The sequence below is a fragment of the Nansenia antarctica genome (genome assembly GCF_963989245.1).
Source record: "Nansenia antarctica genome assembly, chromosome: 7".
Taxonomy (NCBI): Eukaryota; Metazoa; Chordata; class Actinopteri; order Argentiniformes; family Microstomatidae; genus Nansenia; species Nansenia antarctica.
In genome coordinates this window covers 64,235,804-64,249,614 of record NC_137677.1, presented here as the reverse complement: position 1 = coordinate 64,249,614, position 13,811 = coordinate 64,235,804, and the positions used below count along the sequence as shown (strand labels likewise).

Sequence of the window (13,811 nt, the reverse complement as noted above, 5' to 3'; positions counted from 1 at the left end):
CATATTTCATGTCGCATCTCCCCCCTTTGATGGTATATGACGCTATAGTCAGTCTCAATGGTCCAAAAGTCAAGTGCTTCGTAACACAGACGGGGTGAATTTTATGAATGAAAGTGTGAAAGTTCTGTCACAAAACGCCGTTACGTATCCTCACACATGTTTAAGTGGGTGTATGGAAATCCTTGGCCTTAAAAATGTGAATATACGTTTCAGTGGTCTGGACTAGTCATTGTGAAATGTGTTGATGTGTATCGGTAAATTCCTGTCCTGAGTGAATCAAGCTGCATGAATGTGTGTGTGTGTGTGTGTGTGTGTGCTACATGCTGTATTGAAGGTGTGTGTGTGTGCTACATGCTGTATTGAAGGTGTGTGTGTGTGTGTGCTACATGCTGTATCGGCAGATTAAAAAGACTCACAATCCTTAAGAAAAACACATGCCACTTTATTTCCCCCCCTGGTGGACTAAAAAGGTCCAGCTCATCAGGGAAACAGACACTGGAAATAAAATACAAAACAGATCCTTTATAAATGGAAAATATGAAAATACACTTGCCCTTGTGGCTATCAAAAACATGGAGTACCGGTATATACAATGGAAATAATTCTAAACTACAGATAAGGGACAAAAGATGCAAAGCCTCGTACTTTTTTAGATTTTCAACACTCTCTCCACTCTCTTCTCGTTATTACATGCACACACACGTACATCACTTAGAGAGGTTGTCACTCCATCATATCACTCACTCACACAGACACTCAATCTCTCTCTCTCTCTCTCTCTCTCTCTCTCTCTCTCACACACACACTCACCATATCACATCACTATATATCATATCACATCACATCATATCACTCACTCACACAGACAGACACTCAATCTCTCTCTCTCTCTCTCTCTCTCTCTCTCTCACACACACACACACACACACACACACACACACACACACACACACACACACACACACACACACACTCTCCCTCACCTTCTAAACAAGCATAACCCCCTGGTTAGAATAAAACAACAAAACCAAGGTTTAGAACAAAACCAAGCGCAGGCACCCCCCCACACCCCTCATCCTGCTTTAGTCCCAACTCCCAATTGTGTCAAAAGGAGGAGGATGAAGTTGCCCGTGAACACTGATCTAAGGTCAGTTTGGTAATTTACACCAGATTAGGATTAGGGCAGGGGTAAAATTGACCCTAGATCTGTGATTAAGGGCAACTTCTACCCAGAGCAGTCTGAGAGCACCTCACCACCACACCCAGCAACCCCCCCCCTCAGCTGTCCTGTGAGGTGGCTAGCGTCACCGTGGTGATGTTCCCGTGCAGCTGCATGCGGGCGAGCTTCTTCTGTTCACACTCGGTCACCAGGTTGTTGAGCTCAGCAGCGCTGTAGCCAATCAGAGTCCTCAAGTCGCACACAAACTTGTAGACGAAGCGTTTGCCCTGCACCTTGCTGATCATGTCCCCGTCGTAGTAATACCTGGGCAGAGACAAGAGGAGACGTCTTTAAGCTGTCAAGTATATACTGTGTACACACACACACACACGCGCGCGCACACACACACACACGGTTAATACTGTTTTAGTCTCACTAAATTTTATTGAATTGAATTCACATTGCTCATCTGCGAAATGCTGGCATCGAAAAACTTCTTCAGCAAACAGTTTTTATTTCGTTCAACGGGTGCACGTCTGTTTGTAAACAACAGCTTGGGTGGAGGAGGAGGGTCATCGTGTGCAATCCAGCTCACAGCTTGTTTGCATTACTCCCTTCTGGACAGCGCTACAGGGCCACCAGGTCAAAAACATCACGCCACTTGAACAGTTTCTTCCCCAAAGCCAAGACAGCCCTTCTCAATAACTCCTGATCATTGCACCTTGCACTTTACATGTTCTTGCACTTAGTTGTACAGTATATTTATTCATAATATCCACTCATATTGGTACTGTATCTTTTGTCTTAAGTTTTGTTGTATTGTTGTCTTACTGTAGCTTGTTCAGCATGGTAGAATACAAAGTCATGTTCCTAGTGCACTGCACATGGCGAATAAAGTTGAATTGAATAATAAAAAAAATATATATTCTGGGATGTGAGGAATACTGTGTTAAAAGACAAACTATCCTTCGCAAAAACAACCAACCGTCTGTGATTGTAAATAAATAGGGCATACACTTACATTCATACCGACAGAGAGAGAGAGAGACAGACACAAACAGACAGACAGACCAACCTGAGGGCTCGGCTGAGTTTCTCGTAGTTCATGGTGGGCTTGTTCTTGCGCTGACCCCACTTCTGGGCCACCAGCTCCGGCTGGTTGAGTTTGAACTCGCCCTCCTCGCCCACCCAGGAGATGCAGTCCCGGGCGTCCTTGTCCGTCAGCAGCTCCAACAGGAACTGCCAGAGCTGGATCTGACCGTTGTTACCTGGGGGGGGGGGGGAGCATGAAGGAGGGAGAGAGAGAGAGAGGGGGGGAGAGGGAGAGGGAGTGTGAGTGAGTGTGTGTGTGTGTAACTCACACAGACATCTGACCAGATCAAGCACACGAGTCACACACAGACATTTACTTAAAGTTCTCTCTCTCACACAAAAAAAAAAAAAAAAAGAAGAAGACCTGTAGATGTGTGTGTGTGACCTGCAGGTCTCACGCACACACGCGAGCGAGTGACACACACTAGAGGGGCACGCTACATGCTACACAGAGACAGCTACACACTACACAGAGACACACACTAGACACTAGAGACAGCTACACAGAGACACACACTAGACACTAGACAGCTACACAGAGACACACACTAGACACTAGAGACAGCGTTGTTCACGTTACCTGTGCGGTTGCCGGGGGAGCTTCGTTCCTCTCCTCCTGCGATGCGGGGCGTTCTGGGCCCGCGGCTCTGCTTCAGAACCTTGATGGTGGTGGGCGTGGACACCGGCGCCGGGATTATCTGGACCTCTGTGGGGCGGAGACAACAGGTACGGTCATTACTCGAATGCGTCTACCAGAATGGATTTGAAATATCATTCTACGGTCGGTGGAAATCAGGGTTCCTACAAGTTTCAACGCGTCACATTTAAGACCTTTTTAGACCGTTGAATAGAATTCTAGACCTATTCGCGCCCACCATGTCGTAGCTTTCTGTCATCCTCGAGGTGATGAAATTAGGGATTTCACTGCCATACAGACAGAAAAGTCTGAAGGATAATTCATATAAAATAAATAAGTCCCCTAATTACTCAAAAGAACATTTTAATTTCCGTGTAAATAGATGTGGTCGGACTGATTTACTTGCAGGACAAGCTAATCTAACCCTAATACCTAGCACCTTGCTTTTAGACCTAATAACTGAAATGTTAGGCCTTTTTAGGCCTTATAAACCGCAGTGCCGGATTTTAGACTTTAAGGCTTTTTAAGACCAGCGCCCTGGGAACCCTGGGAAATGGACTTGCGCGCCTATCCCGCCCAGTAGCCGACCTGACAGGGTGTGACGCGCCACGGCCAAATGCTTTTCCACAGTCACTCCCGGGCCTCAACAGGGCTTACTCCCGTTCGGTGCTTCAACATCTGGCTTTAACCTCCCTACTTGTCCTTATGAGGCCAGACGGAGGTAGGGGCACATTAGGAAGGGGCGGCTGTGTCTCAGGAGGTAGAGTCGCCGTCTAATGATCGCAAGGTTGGCACATCGGCGGTTCGAGCCCCGGCAGGCCACGTGTCGAAGTGTCCTTGGGCAAGACACTGAACCCCAAATTGCTCCCAGTGAGCGGGCGGGCCGGCGCCTTGCATGGCAGCTTGCCGCCATTGGTGTGTGAATGTGTGTGAATGGGTGAACGAGAGGCCGTTGCAAAGCGCTTTGGATAAAGGCGCTATATAAGTCAGTCCATTTATCCATTCACATCATGCCCTGCCGGGTTTAGAACAAGGATGGGATATTCTTAACCTTCCAATTGCTTTAGTTGGCTAGCAAACTCGGTGGGTGGAAGCAAGCGTCACCCAAGCTAGCTCACTGTAACTACACAATCGAATGGATTTGAATAGCGCTTTCTGCGAATGCCAACTGTCATAAGTTCTTAAGTTACCAGAACCTATTGGGAAACCGGAGAACTAGGGTTAGGGTTAAATACCGTACCGAAATTTAGAATGTAAACAAACTGGAGAACATTCGGAGCGGGACTAGAAAGCCCAACTGTGGAAATTCAAACAGGCTTGTTCACTATGCTCCAAGCACCAGGCTCTGAACACTAGCTAGCTTCTAGTAAGCCTTGGCACAAGCTAGCACCGCTGTCGTAAAAGTGGCTATTGATTACCAAAGGATTACCACATACTGTGACCGGCACAGCCACTGAGTGCCAACAAAACGGGACAGTGTAGAGACAGGGACAGTGGAGTGTGGGGCGGCTGTGGCGCAGGAGGTAGAGCCGCCGTCTAATGATCGCAAGGTTGGCAGATCGGCGGTTCGAGCCCCGGCTGGCCACATGTCGAAGTGTCCTTGGGCAAGACACTCAACCCCAAATTGCTCCCAGTGAGCGGGCCGGCGCCTTGCATGGCAGCTTGCCGTCATTGGTGTGTGAATGTGTGTGTGAATGGGTGAATGAGAGGCCGTTGTAAAGCGCTTTGGATAAAGGCGTCTATATAAGTGCAGTCCATTCCATTTAGGACAGAGACAGTGTAGAGACAGAGACAGGACAGAGGCTTACGTTGGTCGATGGTAACTGTAGCCTCCTGACCCATCTGGTCCTGACTGGCCAACACATCTGCAAGAAACCAAGAGACAAGAATTAGCTAACGCCAACGGAATAGGGCACCAAATCATATGCAACGCTATCTTGACCCTCAAGCCATCCCCCCTCTCTCTGCGTATTTCCCCTTTAATCTTTGCAGATCTAAACTATGGTGGATGCATGTTGCTTACATGTATTACAGCTCTTCATTTTCTTTATTGGGTTGTATTGCGGCGGTGGGTGGGCAAACCTATCCCGATTCTTTAATCTGCAAACGTTAAAGCCGTAGGGGCTCGGGGGGACGTATCTGTAATTGTGCCGTTTGTTTTCAGACCAGGCTATACCCTCTCCCTCCCTCTCTCAAACTAAAGCACAATATCTTTGCCTCTTTCTCTTTGGAAACAGGAGATAGGCTCCAGAACCATCGGTTCTCAAGGCTACTTACTTATGTGGTCTTGACTACCTGTCCACTTTCTCACCTGGTTCTTGCTCTCTCTCTGGTGTGCCGACACCATCCTGCTCTCTCTCCTTCAATCCCTCCCTATCCTCCTCTCTCCCTTTTGCTGTCAACCAAAGGTAAACAAAACAGCCAGAGTATTTATAATCTGCTGTGGGCAATCCAGTCAGATAATGTCATTTTGACTTTACTCTCTCACCTGAAAAAAAATCGTATGTCCAACTATAAAAAACTGACATTTCCAATGCTTCAATCAACTGTCCATGTACTGTAAATATGCCATTATGGTATTACCATGAAGCCCAACTCTAGCAGAATAAGAAAGATAGTATATCTACTTTAAGTAAAATAATAAAGTGCCTCCAGTTAGCTCTTTAGCTGGCAAGTGTGCAAGGAGACTAGCTCATCTCATCACCTCTGAGCTAGCTAGCTTGCTAGTTCTTTGACACTACCGTATTTTCCGGACTATAAGTCGCACCCGAGTATAAGTCGCAGCAGGCAAAAAATGGGTCATGAAGAGGAAAAAAACGCATATAAGTCGCACTGGACTATAAGTCGCATGGTTCAAGGGAACGGGCTTGGCGGAATCAGCGGGGAAAGAAGACCCTGTTGAGCTTGACTCTAGTCTGGCACTGTGAAGAGACATGAGAGGATTTGTAAGCCCAGGAAGGACATAATTCACGTTAAAACTTCTTCTGAAAGGTTAGAAATACTTAAATTATCGAGTGTAAAGCCAGGGCTAGCTAGCGCGTTGCTAACGAAGGTTAGCAAAATGGCGTCGCGGGAGCAAGCAAACAGGATGGAACAGCCTCTGAAAGGTAATAAATGACTTTAATATCGTGTATAACGTTCATAATAGCGTGTATAACGTTCATAATATAGTGCTTAATGTCCACATTGTCGAGTGTAACGACTATTTATCGTGTATAAGGCCATGACAAAGATAGCTTGGTGAAAAACGGAAGTAGTTAGGATGAAGGGCGGCCTACAAACAATGCAACATTGAACAGCCTCTGAAAGGTAATAAATGACTTTAATATCGTGTATAACGTTCATAATATCGTGTATAAGGTCCATAATATCATGTTTAATGTCCACATTGTCGTGTTTAATGTCCACATTGTCGAGTATAATGGCTATTCTATCGCGTATGTGGCGCTAGCGGAAGTAGCAAAATAGCCTCGCGGGGGTAACTTAGCAACATAGAACAGTCTCTGGAAGGAATAAATGACTTTAATATCGTTTATAAAGTCCATAACATTGTGTATAAGGTCCATAACATCATGTTTAATGTCCACATGTCGTGTTTAATGTCCACATTGTCAAGTATAATGGCTATTCTATCGTGTATGAGGCGCTAGCGGAAGTTACTCCTTGGTTCATGTCAGTCAGAGATTATCGTATGTCAGTTCATGTCAGTCAGAGATTATGAATTATTGATATATAAGTCGCACCTGACTATAAGTCGCAGGACCAGCCAAAGTATGAAAAAAACCGCGACTTATAGTCCGGAAAATACGGTATTTACTAGGGGTGTAACGGATCACCTAACTCACGGATCGGATCGTGTCACGGTTTTTGAGTCACAGATCGGATCATTTTTCGGATCAACACAAAACATAAAAATAAAAATAAAAAGCTTTTTCCTCGAATTCTGTAAAAACACCACTTTTACTGTGTGAAACCCAACAACATTCAAGATGTCAAAACTGGTATATATATACATACATAACATATTCTACACTCAAACATTAGGCTACATATTAAACAGAAACACACATTGAACTTAAATGATGCAGTAGGAGAGAGGGAGGAGGCACCTGGTTGCAGCAGTGAATCACTGGGCTCTTTAAAGCAGACAAATAAACATGTTTTATGCCACTTTTAACTAAATAATAAAGTGAAACCTTACTTTAAACATGGTATGAAAACATTGGCTACATTATCAGAAGTTGTCAAGCTGCCTTTTTCGTGCCTCCCGTCAACACACCAGGGTGATGTCACGGCAAATGTGTGGCCATGCTCGTACGACTTTCTCGTTGCACAACGCTTAAACACCGTAACTTTTTTATCGACCACACTTTGTCCGTCATTGTTATAATTGACAGAGAAGCCAAAGTGCTCCCATACATGGGATTTAAATGACGAGGGAGGCATTTCGCCAACATTAGCAGCACTACTCTACTCGCCATGAAACACTTGGGCTGCGTTCGTAAGTTTGGTCTGAGAGCGCCGGAGAGCACACTGGGTCCGACGTCATAAAGGAACCAAGTAATTTGATTGGACAAGAGGCGTTCCATGAATGCTGATCAGATTCCAGAGCGAATTTACGAACGCAGCCTTGTTCTGGATTTTTTTCTTTCATTATCAACCTATCATTGCGCTTTAGAGTAAAACAAAGCACGCAACTGTCGCGTCTATCTTTTCATGGCAACTCTACATTGTGATTTACAAGGGGGGATATTAACAAATATTAAGTAATATTATTACTTGGTTACATTTTGCAATTGATCCGCGGTACACATGCGTGCCGAACCGTGGGGGGCGATCCGTTACACCCGTACTATTTACACTATGGAACTATAGTCAGACACTTTCTAGTCACGATAATAACGACCAATTTTAACCAACTTTCTCTGTCAGAACACTCAGCAATTATATTTGCTAACGTTTCAACTTGCTTACTTTCAATCTGCAGACATCACAGCCGGCAAAAACTCTCACGTCTCGCGTGCACACTTGCGCAAAATCTTGTATTATTCTCCAGCGCTGGCACAGCGAGAAGTGTGGAGATAGGTCTGGCTATGCGAGACTACGGCGGACTAATGTTCCCAACGAGCCTATGGGCTTGCCACTCGCCAGATTCTGGTTGGGTGCGTTTAAAAAACGCGGATATTTTAGCCTGCTTGTCAGATGTTTGGTGTCTACGTCCGTAATAATTCCTCTTTCTTGGGGGGGCGGGGGGTTCCGTTGGGAGGGCGGCCCGCCCCCCCAAGGCAATGGTAGGGGAAACACTGCCCTGTATACCCTCTCCCTCCCTCTCTCTCAAACAAAAGCACACGCTCTTTGCCGCACAAACACACACACACACACTCTCTCCACTGTCACCCTCTTTCACACCGACACCGACACCGTCCCGGTGACTCACACTTGCGCAGCAGCTCCAGGTGGCTCCAGAGTATCTCCCCGTTGGGAACCCTCTGCAGGAACTCCTCCTGGGAGAAGGAGCAGAGGTCGCGCCCGGCGATGTGGATCCCTCCCACCTCCATCTCGTCAATGCTGAACTCCTTCATCACCCACACGGCCCAATGGATCACCTGATCTGCTGTCCACTGCACAGGGTCTGGAGGGGAGGGGGGGAGAGAGGAACAGCACGCATGCACACATGTGCAGACAGAGACAGAGACAGAGACAGAGACAGAGACAGAGACACAGACACAGACACAGACACAGACACAGACACACACACAGACACACACACACACACACAGAGAGAAGCTCTTAGATAACGTATGTGTTTATGAAGGATATGTATTTACGGCATGCCCAGCCCAGCCCAGCCCAGCCGCCATGTCTGCTGTGTTTCTCACCGTACGGTATTCCCAGGCGGACCTGCTCCTTGCGGTATCCCTCCAGGGCCGCGGCCCAGCGGGTCACCTGTTCCGAGGTGTCGTCCGACAGGGCGGAGCGCTCCACGGCGATGAGCTGGCCCTCCTCCACCATGGTCCCGTCCTCCCCCGCCGCGTCCGGGTCGATCACCACCTCCACCGTCTCCACCGGCTTCACGATCTCTAGGATGTTCAGCTTCTCTTCCCCTTGGGAGGGTAAGAGGGGGAGGTAAGTGTGTGCTTGAAAAGTATCTTGCTGTATTTATTGTTGGACAATTTTCCATTTGTGATATATATATATGTTACAGTACATGTGGGAATACGGTACATGTGGGAAAACTAGGGATAGGTGTTACGTCGACTTGGTACATGCTGGCATGTCTAACCCTACTCCTACCCCTAACCCTAACCTTAACCGTAGCACCCTAGCACCTAACCCTAACCCTAGTTTTCCCACATGTACCGTATTCCCACATGTACCATAACATATATATATAATATTATATACATACTACTTTCCACACTTGAACCAGAGGGAGGGGTGTGTGTGTGTGTGTGTGTGTGTGTGTGTGTGTGTGTGTGTGTGTCAGGGTTTCCGTTAGAAAAAATTGCCGCCGGACATCATGTCCGGGAAGATTTCGATTTACCGGACAAACGTCAGATATTCCGGTCATCATATTAAAATATAATATAGCTGTTTGTCGCGGTGATTACTGTTGTGTAGCGGCCTATATATGCCATTTAATGTCTATTTCTCATCCGATACGATTAGATGCGAGCTATATAATATATAATAATATAACATGATTCGCATGCGCGCTATGCCATTATGTCCAGCGCTGAACGGGCGCCTCACTGGGAACTGAACAGACAGCATCAATCAATGAACTGACTCCACATTACGTTAACTGAAGTTTGTTACATTGTTTGGGATTAATGTGAGTTTTCTATTTTCTCTTTCCAGTTTTACCCTTTTTTTATCAATAAAACAACGTCATTTCTATAACCAGGTCTCGCTGGTTGGGAAGGCATTTAGTTTAACTGCCTGTCAAATCATACTTACTCGGACTCGGGAGTACAACTCCTCCTCCGCCTTCACTGTGAGTAAACTGACACTGAGAATGTCGTCACGTCACATTTTACCGTAATACCCTATATGTTGGTTGAAGTGCAACATCTCAGCTTTCAGGGACAGTTGGAATTTTTTCGATAGCACAAACCGTTTAGAAATTACGGTAATTACAATGTTGTGTGCGGATTTGTGGCGGAGGTACATTTCGGCGCAGAAGGGTTTTAAGAGAGAAATTCTTTTCACCGGTCATTATGACCGAAGAGTTTTAAATTTGTCAGACTTCAACAAATTTTACCGGACAAAGACCGGTAATTACCGGTTAACGGAAACCCTGGTGTGTGTGTGTGTGTGTGTGTGTGTGTGTGTGTGTGTGTGGCCTACCTGGTCTGGTGATGATCTGTAGGCTGAGCTGCACTGTGCCATCTGTCTTCACTCCCTGATCAAAGAGGCTGTGGTCAGGATGCAGCTAGAGGGGTGGTGAGGTGGACAGGAGCGAGAGAGGGATGAACAGGTGGAGAGGAGAGAGAGAGAGAGAGAGAGACAGAGAGAGGAAGGAGAGGAAGAGAGAGACAGAGAGAGGAAGGAGAGGGAGAGAGACAGAGAGAGAGAGGAAGGGGAGAGTGAGAGAGAGAAAGAGAGTGAGAGAGAGAGAGAGAGAGAGAGAGAGAGAGAGAGAGAGAGAGAGAGAGAGAGAGAGAGAGAGGGGGGGTGGGGGTGGGTTGAGGAAAAAAAAACTTTAGAGTTAGAAAAGCACATTTCAAAACATATCGGGGGATACAATAGACTCCATCAGCACTAAATCTCACAGGTTGTTTTAGCCCATGAACAGGTGCCTCAGTACCTGGATGTCCTGTAGACAGATTTCATATCCGTCTAATGACACCTGGATGCGAGGCTCCAGGAGTTTCTTTAAGTTGCCGATAGGCTCGTTTATGTCAATGTCCTGTTGGATCAAGTCAGCTGACGTGATGGTGTGCTCCTCAACCCTAAACATGACAAGGTGACAGACAGTAGTAGAGACTTAGATCATCGGAGGGAAGTTGGCTTAAAATGCATTTATTTATTTATTTGTGTGTGTGTGTGTGTGTGTGTGTGTGTGTGTGTGTGGGGGGGGGGGGGTCTTTTCGGATGGAAACACACACAAACATCACTCACCCTTCCTCCAGACACTCCTGTTTCTCCTGTCCATCGATCTCGATCTCTATCATCTCCTCTGTCTCACTTTTAGACATTTCTGTCGTCCAATAGTCAGCTGTTTTCCCTTACAAAGGAATGGAGGGGGGGGGGGGAGTGATGGAAACGGAAAACACATGATTCATCATTATTAATGGCATCAACAAGATGACAAGATCAGCACACACACATCTAATCTACAGCGTTTGCGACCATGGTGGATAAACAACCATAACATAAAAAATAAATAAAACTTTTAGACATGGTATGATGTATGGTCACATTGACTAATATGATGATGGGGGACTAAACTGGTTCTATGGCACCAGCAGCACTAGGTTCCAAAAACAGGGGATAACAAAACATGAGATAGAAACACATCGTGATGAATTAATGAATGGTCTTTATTGTCATTAATACAGTACAGGTACCATACAACGACATTTAGGAGGGGTGGCTCCCCTGGTGCTAGGAAAAAAAAAACTAAAAACAAGAAGGGAAAAGAGCTGGTTTACATAAATAAAGGCTATGTACACTATCTACTATACTATATGATATAACCAGCGTGCTTAGGAGTTACACATTTGTGTGTGAGTTGATTTGAATGAAGCAGAGCTATTTGATCTGACAGCTTTAGACCAGGACTCCTCTCCTGTGGAGGGGTTAGGGTTAGGAGAGCCTCAGAGCCTCTCCTCTCTCTCTCATTGGGCGGCCGAGGAGGGTTATGTGTGTGTGCGCTAAACACTCAGTCGAGGGCGAGGCCTTACCAATACCTAGGCCTTGTGGTGTGCTGGGCCATTACTTAGATAATCCATTATCTATAAACTTGAATAATCTTGGCCAAATTTTCTTTCCCCGAAAGTCGGGGTGTGATAACCCGGTACTAATGCACTTCTTTACAGCGGTGCGAGGCAGCTGAACGCTGGCCAGACATCTCGACACGGGGCGAGGCACCGCGAACACCCCCCAGGTTCACATAAGCAACAATACAACAACTGGTGTTAAAACAATTAACCTAAATTAATTCGCGATGTTTAATCCACTAGTGAAACTTAAAGAAAGTGGCGGAAAACTTTTGTGAAACGGAAATGGAAAGAAACGGAAACAAAACACGCAAAGGAGCCGGAAATCCTGGCTAAGTTAACAACGTTGTCTAACAGACTTCCTCTGAGAGGTGGAACGCTTCGGAGGACCGTAGTTTATCCAAGCTACACTGGTATCTTTTTGTTCAATATCGAGAGGATTCGTGGTCGTTTTTGTTACCGAATGCGTGTAACCCAGCTAACAGGTACAGCTAACAAGCTGCGTGTAACCATGGCATGTGGCGTTAGCTTAGCTAGCTTACACACCGTGGGGATGAGAGGAGCTGATGATGCTAAGCTAAGCTAACCAGTTAGCAGTTCTGTTCGAGACACTCAAAAAGCGGGAAGACTTTCCCAATGAGGCGTTTCAAAGAGGGCACATTTCCTTCTAATATCCTGTTATATCTGTGTTATATCATGAGTTCGCCGTGTTAAAAAGAGTAGCTTACACACATACCTCTTAGATATTTAAGCTCCAAGATTGTTGGACTTGGTTGGTTCGTGTCCCGATGTGAGCTAGGATAGCAAAGCTAGCCTCCTGTCTCTCTCCCGAAGCGGATTCATGAGAGTTTGGTTTGGTCAACAAGACTGAGGGGCGGGGCCTAGCTTTACTCTGGGGTCATATGCATTGCTGCTTTTTAGACAACATTTTTACTCTAGGATCATATTATGCATTGCATATGCAGAGATAGGAAATGTTAGGATAGGTATAGCATAGCATAGAGTACAGCACAGTGTTTTATTTGTATAGTATAGTATAGTGGATAGTGTATATAGCCTTTATTTATGTAAACCCGCTTTTCCCTTCTTGTTTTTAGTATTTTTTTCCTAGCACCAGGGGAGCCCCCCCTCCCAAATGTCGTTGTATGGTACCTGTACTGTATTAATGACAATAAAGACCATTCATTCATTCATTCATATGCATTGCTTTTTAGACAAACACTTTTACTCTAGTCAAGTCAAGTCAACTTTATTTGTATAGCACTTTACGTACAGCAATGCTGAGCCAAAGTGCTTCACAGTAAAAATAGATAAAATGCAGGAAACAAGCAAGCACAATGCACACAACACAATGCAACACAAAACATGGCAAAATCAAAAGAGAAGACAAAAAGGACCAAAACAATAAGAGCCAGGGACCTACAACAAACTCTTTACTCTAGGATCCTGTGCAATTGTACATTTTCAAGCCTGCAAACTGTGACACTTTAAAATAACGTGAAAAAATACTTTTGTGCAATATGACAACCCTAGTTGACTATCTGTGCAGTATAGTACAGTGGATTGTGTACATAGCCTTTATTGATGTAAACCAGCTCCTTACCTTCTTGTGATTTTATGCTTTTATGCTTTTTCTAAAATGTGTTTTTTTTCCCTTTCCTAACACCAGGGGAGCCACCCCTCCTAAATGTCGTTGTTTGGTACCTGTACTGTAGCAATGACAAATAAAGTCCATTCCCATTCCCCAATGTGTGCATTGCTTTTTAGACAACACTTTTACTCTAGGATAATATTATGCATTGTTTTCTCTCTGGTCGTTTGATTGCACACAGGATGACCTATTTTGTGCTTGTAACCAACTTGAACCAGCAGTTGGTTGAGTTTAATAGTCACATATAGGCCTTATGCCTGTACATACATACAACATTCATCGTGTATGAATTTGTTCATAATGTGTCATATTGTGTTCCGAACACTT

At 45.4% G+C, this 13,811-nt stretch overlaps 1 protein-coding gene across 1 annotated transcript; it reads right to left on the bottom strand.

Annotated features, from left to right (window-relative positions):
- Nucleotides 1–452: 452 nt before the first annotated feature.
- On the bottom strand, nt 453–13,358 carry gabpa (GA binding protein transcription factor subunit alpha). The gene is made up of 10 exons (XM_080535546.1): nt 12,570–13,358; nt 11,013–11,118; nt 10,699–10,843; nt 10,239–10,323; nt 8,768–8,992; nt 8,326–8,520; nt 4,697–4,753; nt 2,832–2,957; nt 2,235–2,427; nt 453–1,483 (listed from the first exon to the last, which is right to left on the bottom strand). Exons 2-10 carry the CDS (start codon nt 11,087–11,089, stop codon nt 1,279–1,281), a joined length of 1,308 nt encoding a protein of 435 aa, XP_080391672.1. The 5' UTR covers nt 11,090–11,118; nt 12,570–13,358; the 3' UTR covers nt 453–1,278.
- Between the last annotated feature and the right edge of the window lie 453 nt (nt 13,359–13,811).

Bases quoted from the DNA above. Each gene is read 5' to 3' on its own strand.
- gabpa (XM_080535546.1), bottom strand. From the start codon at position 11,089: ATGTCTAAAAGTGAGACAGAGGAGATGATAGAGATCGAGATCGATGGA. The intron at 10,844-11,012 runs GTGAGTGATGTT...TGTCATGTTTAG, and splicing joins CAGGAGTGTCTGGAGGAAGG to GGTTGAGGAGCACACCATCA. The intron at 1,484-2,234 runs GTTGGTCTGTCT...GTCTCTGCCCAG, and splicing joins AAACTCAGCCGAGCCCTCAG to GTATTACTACGACGGGGACA.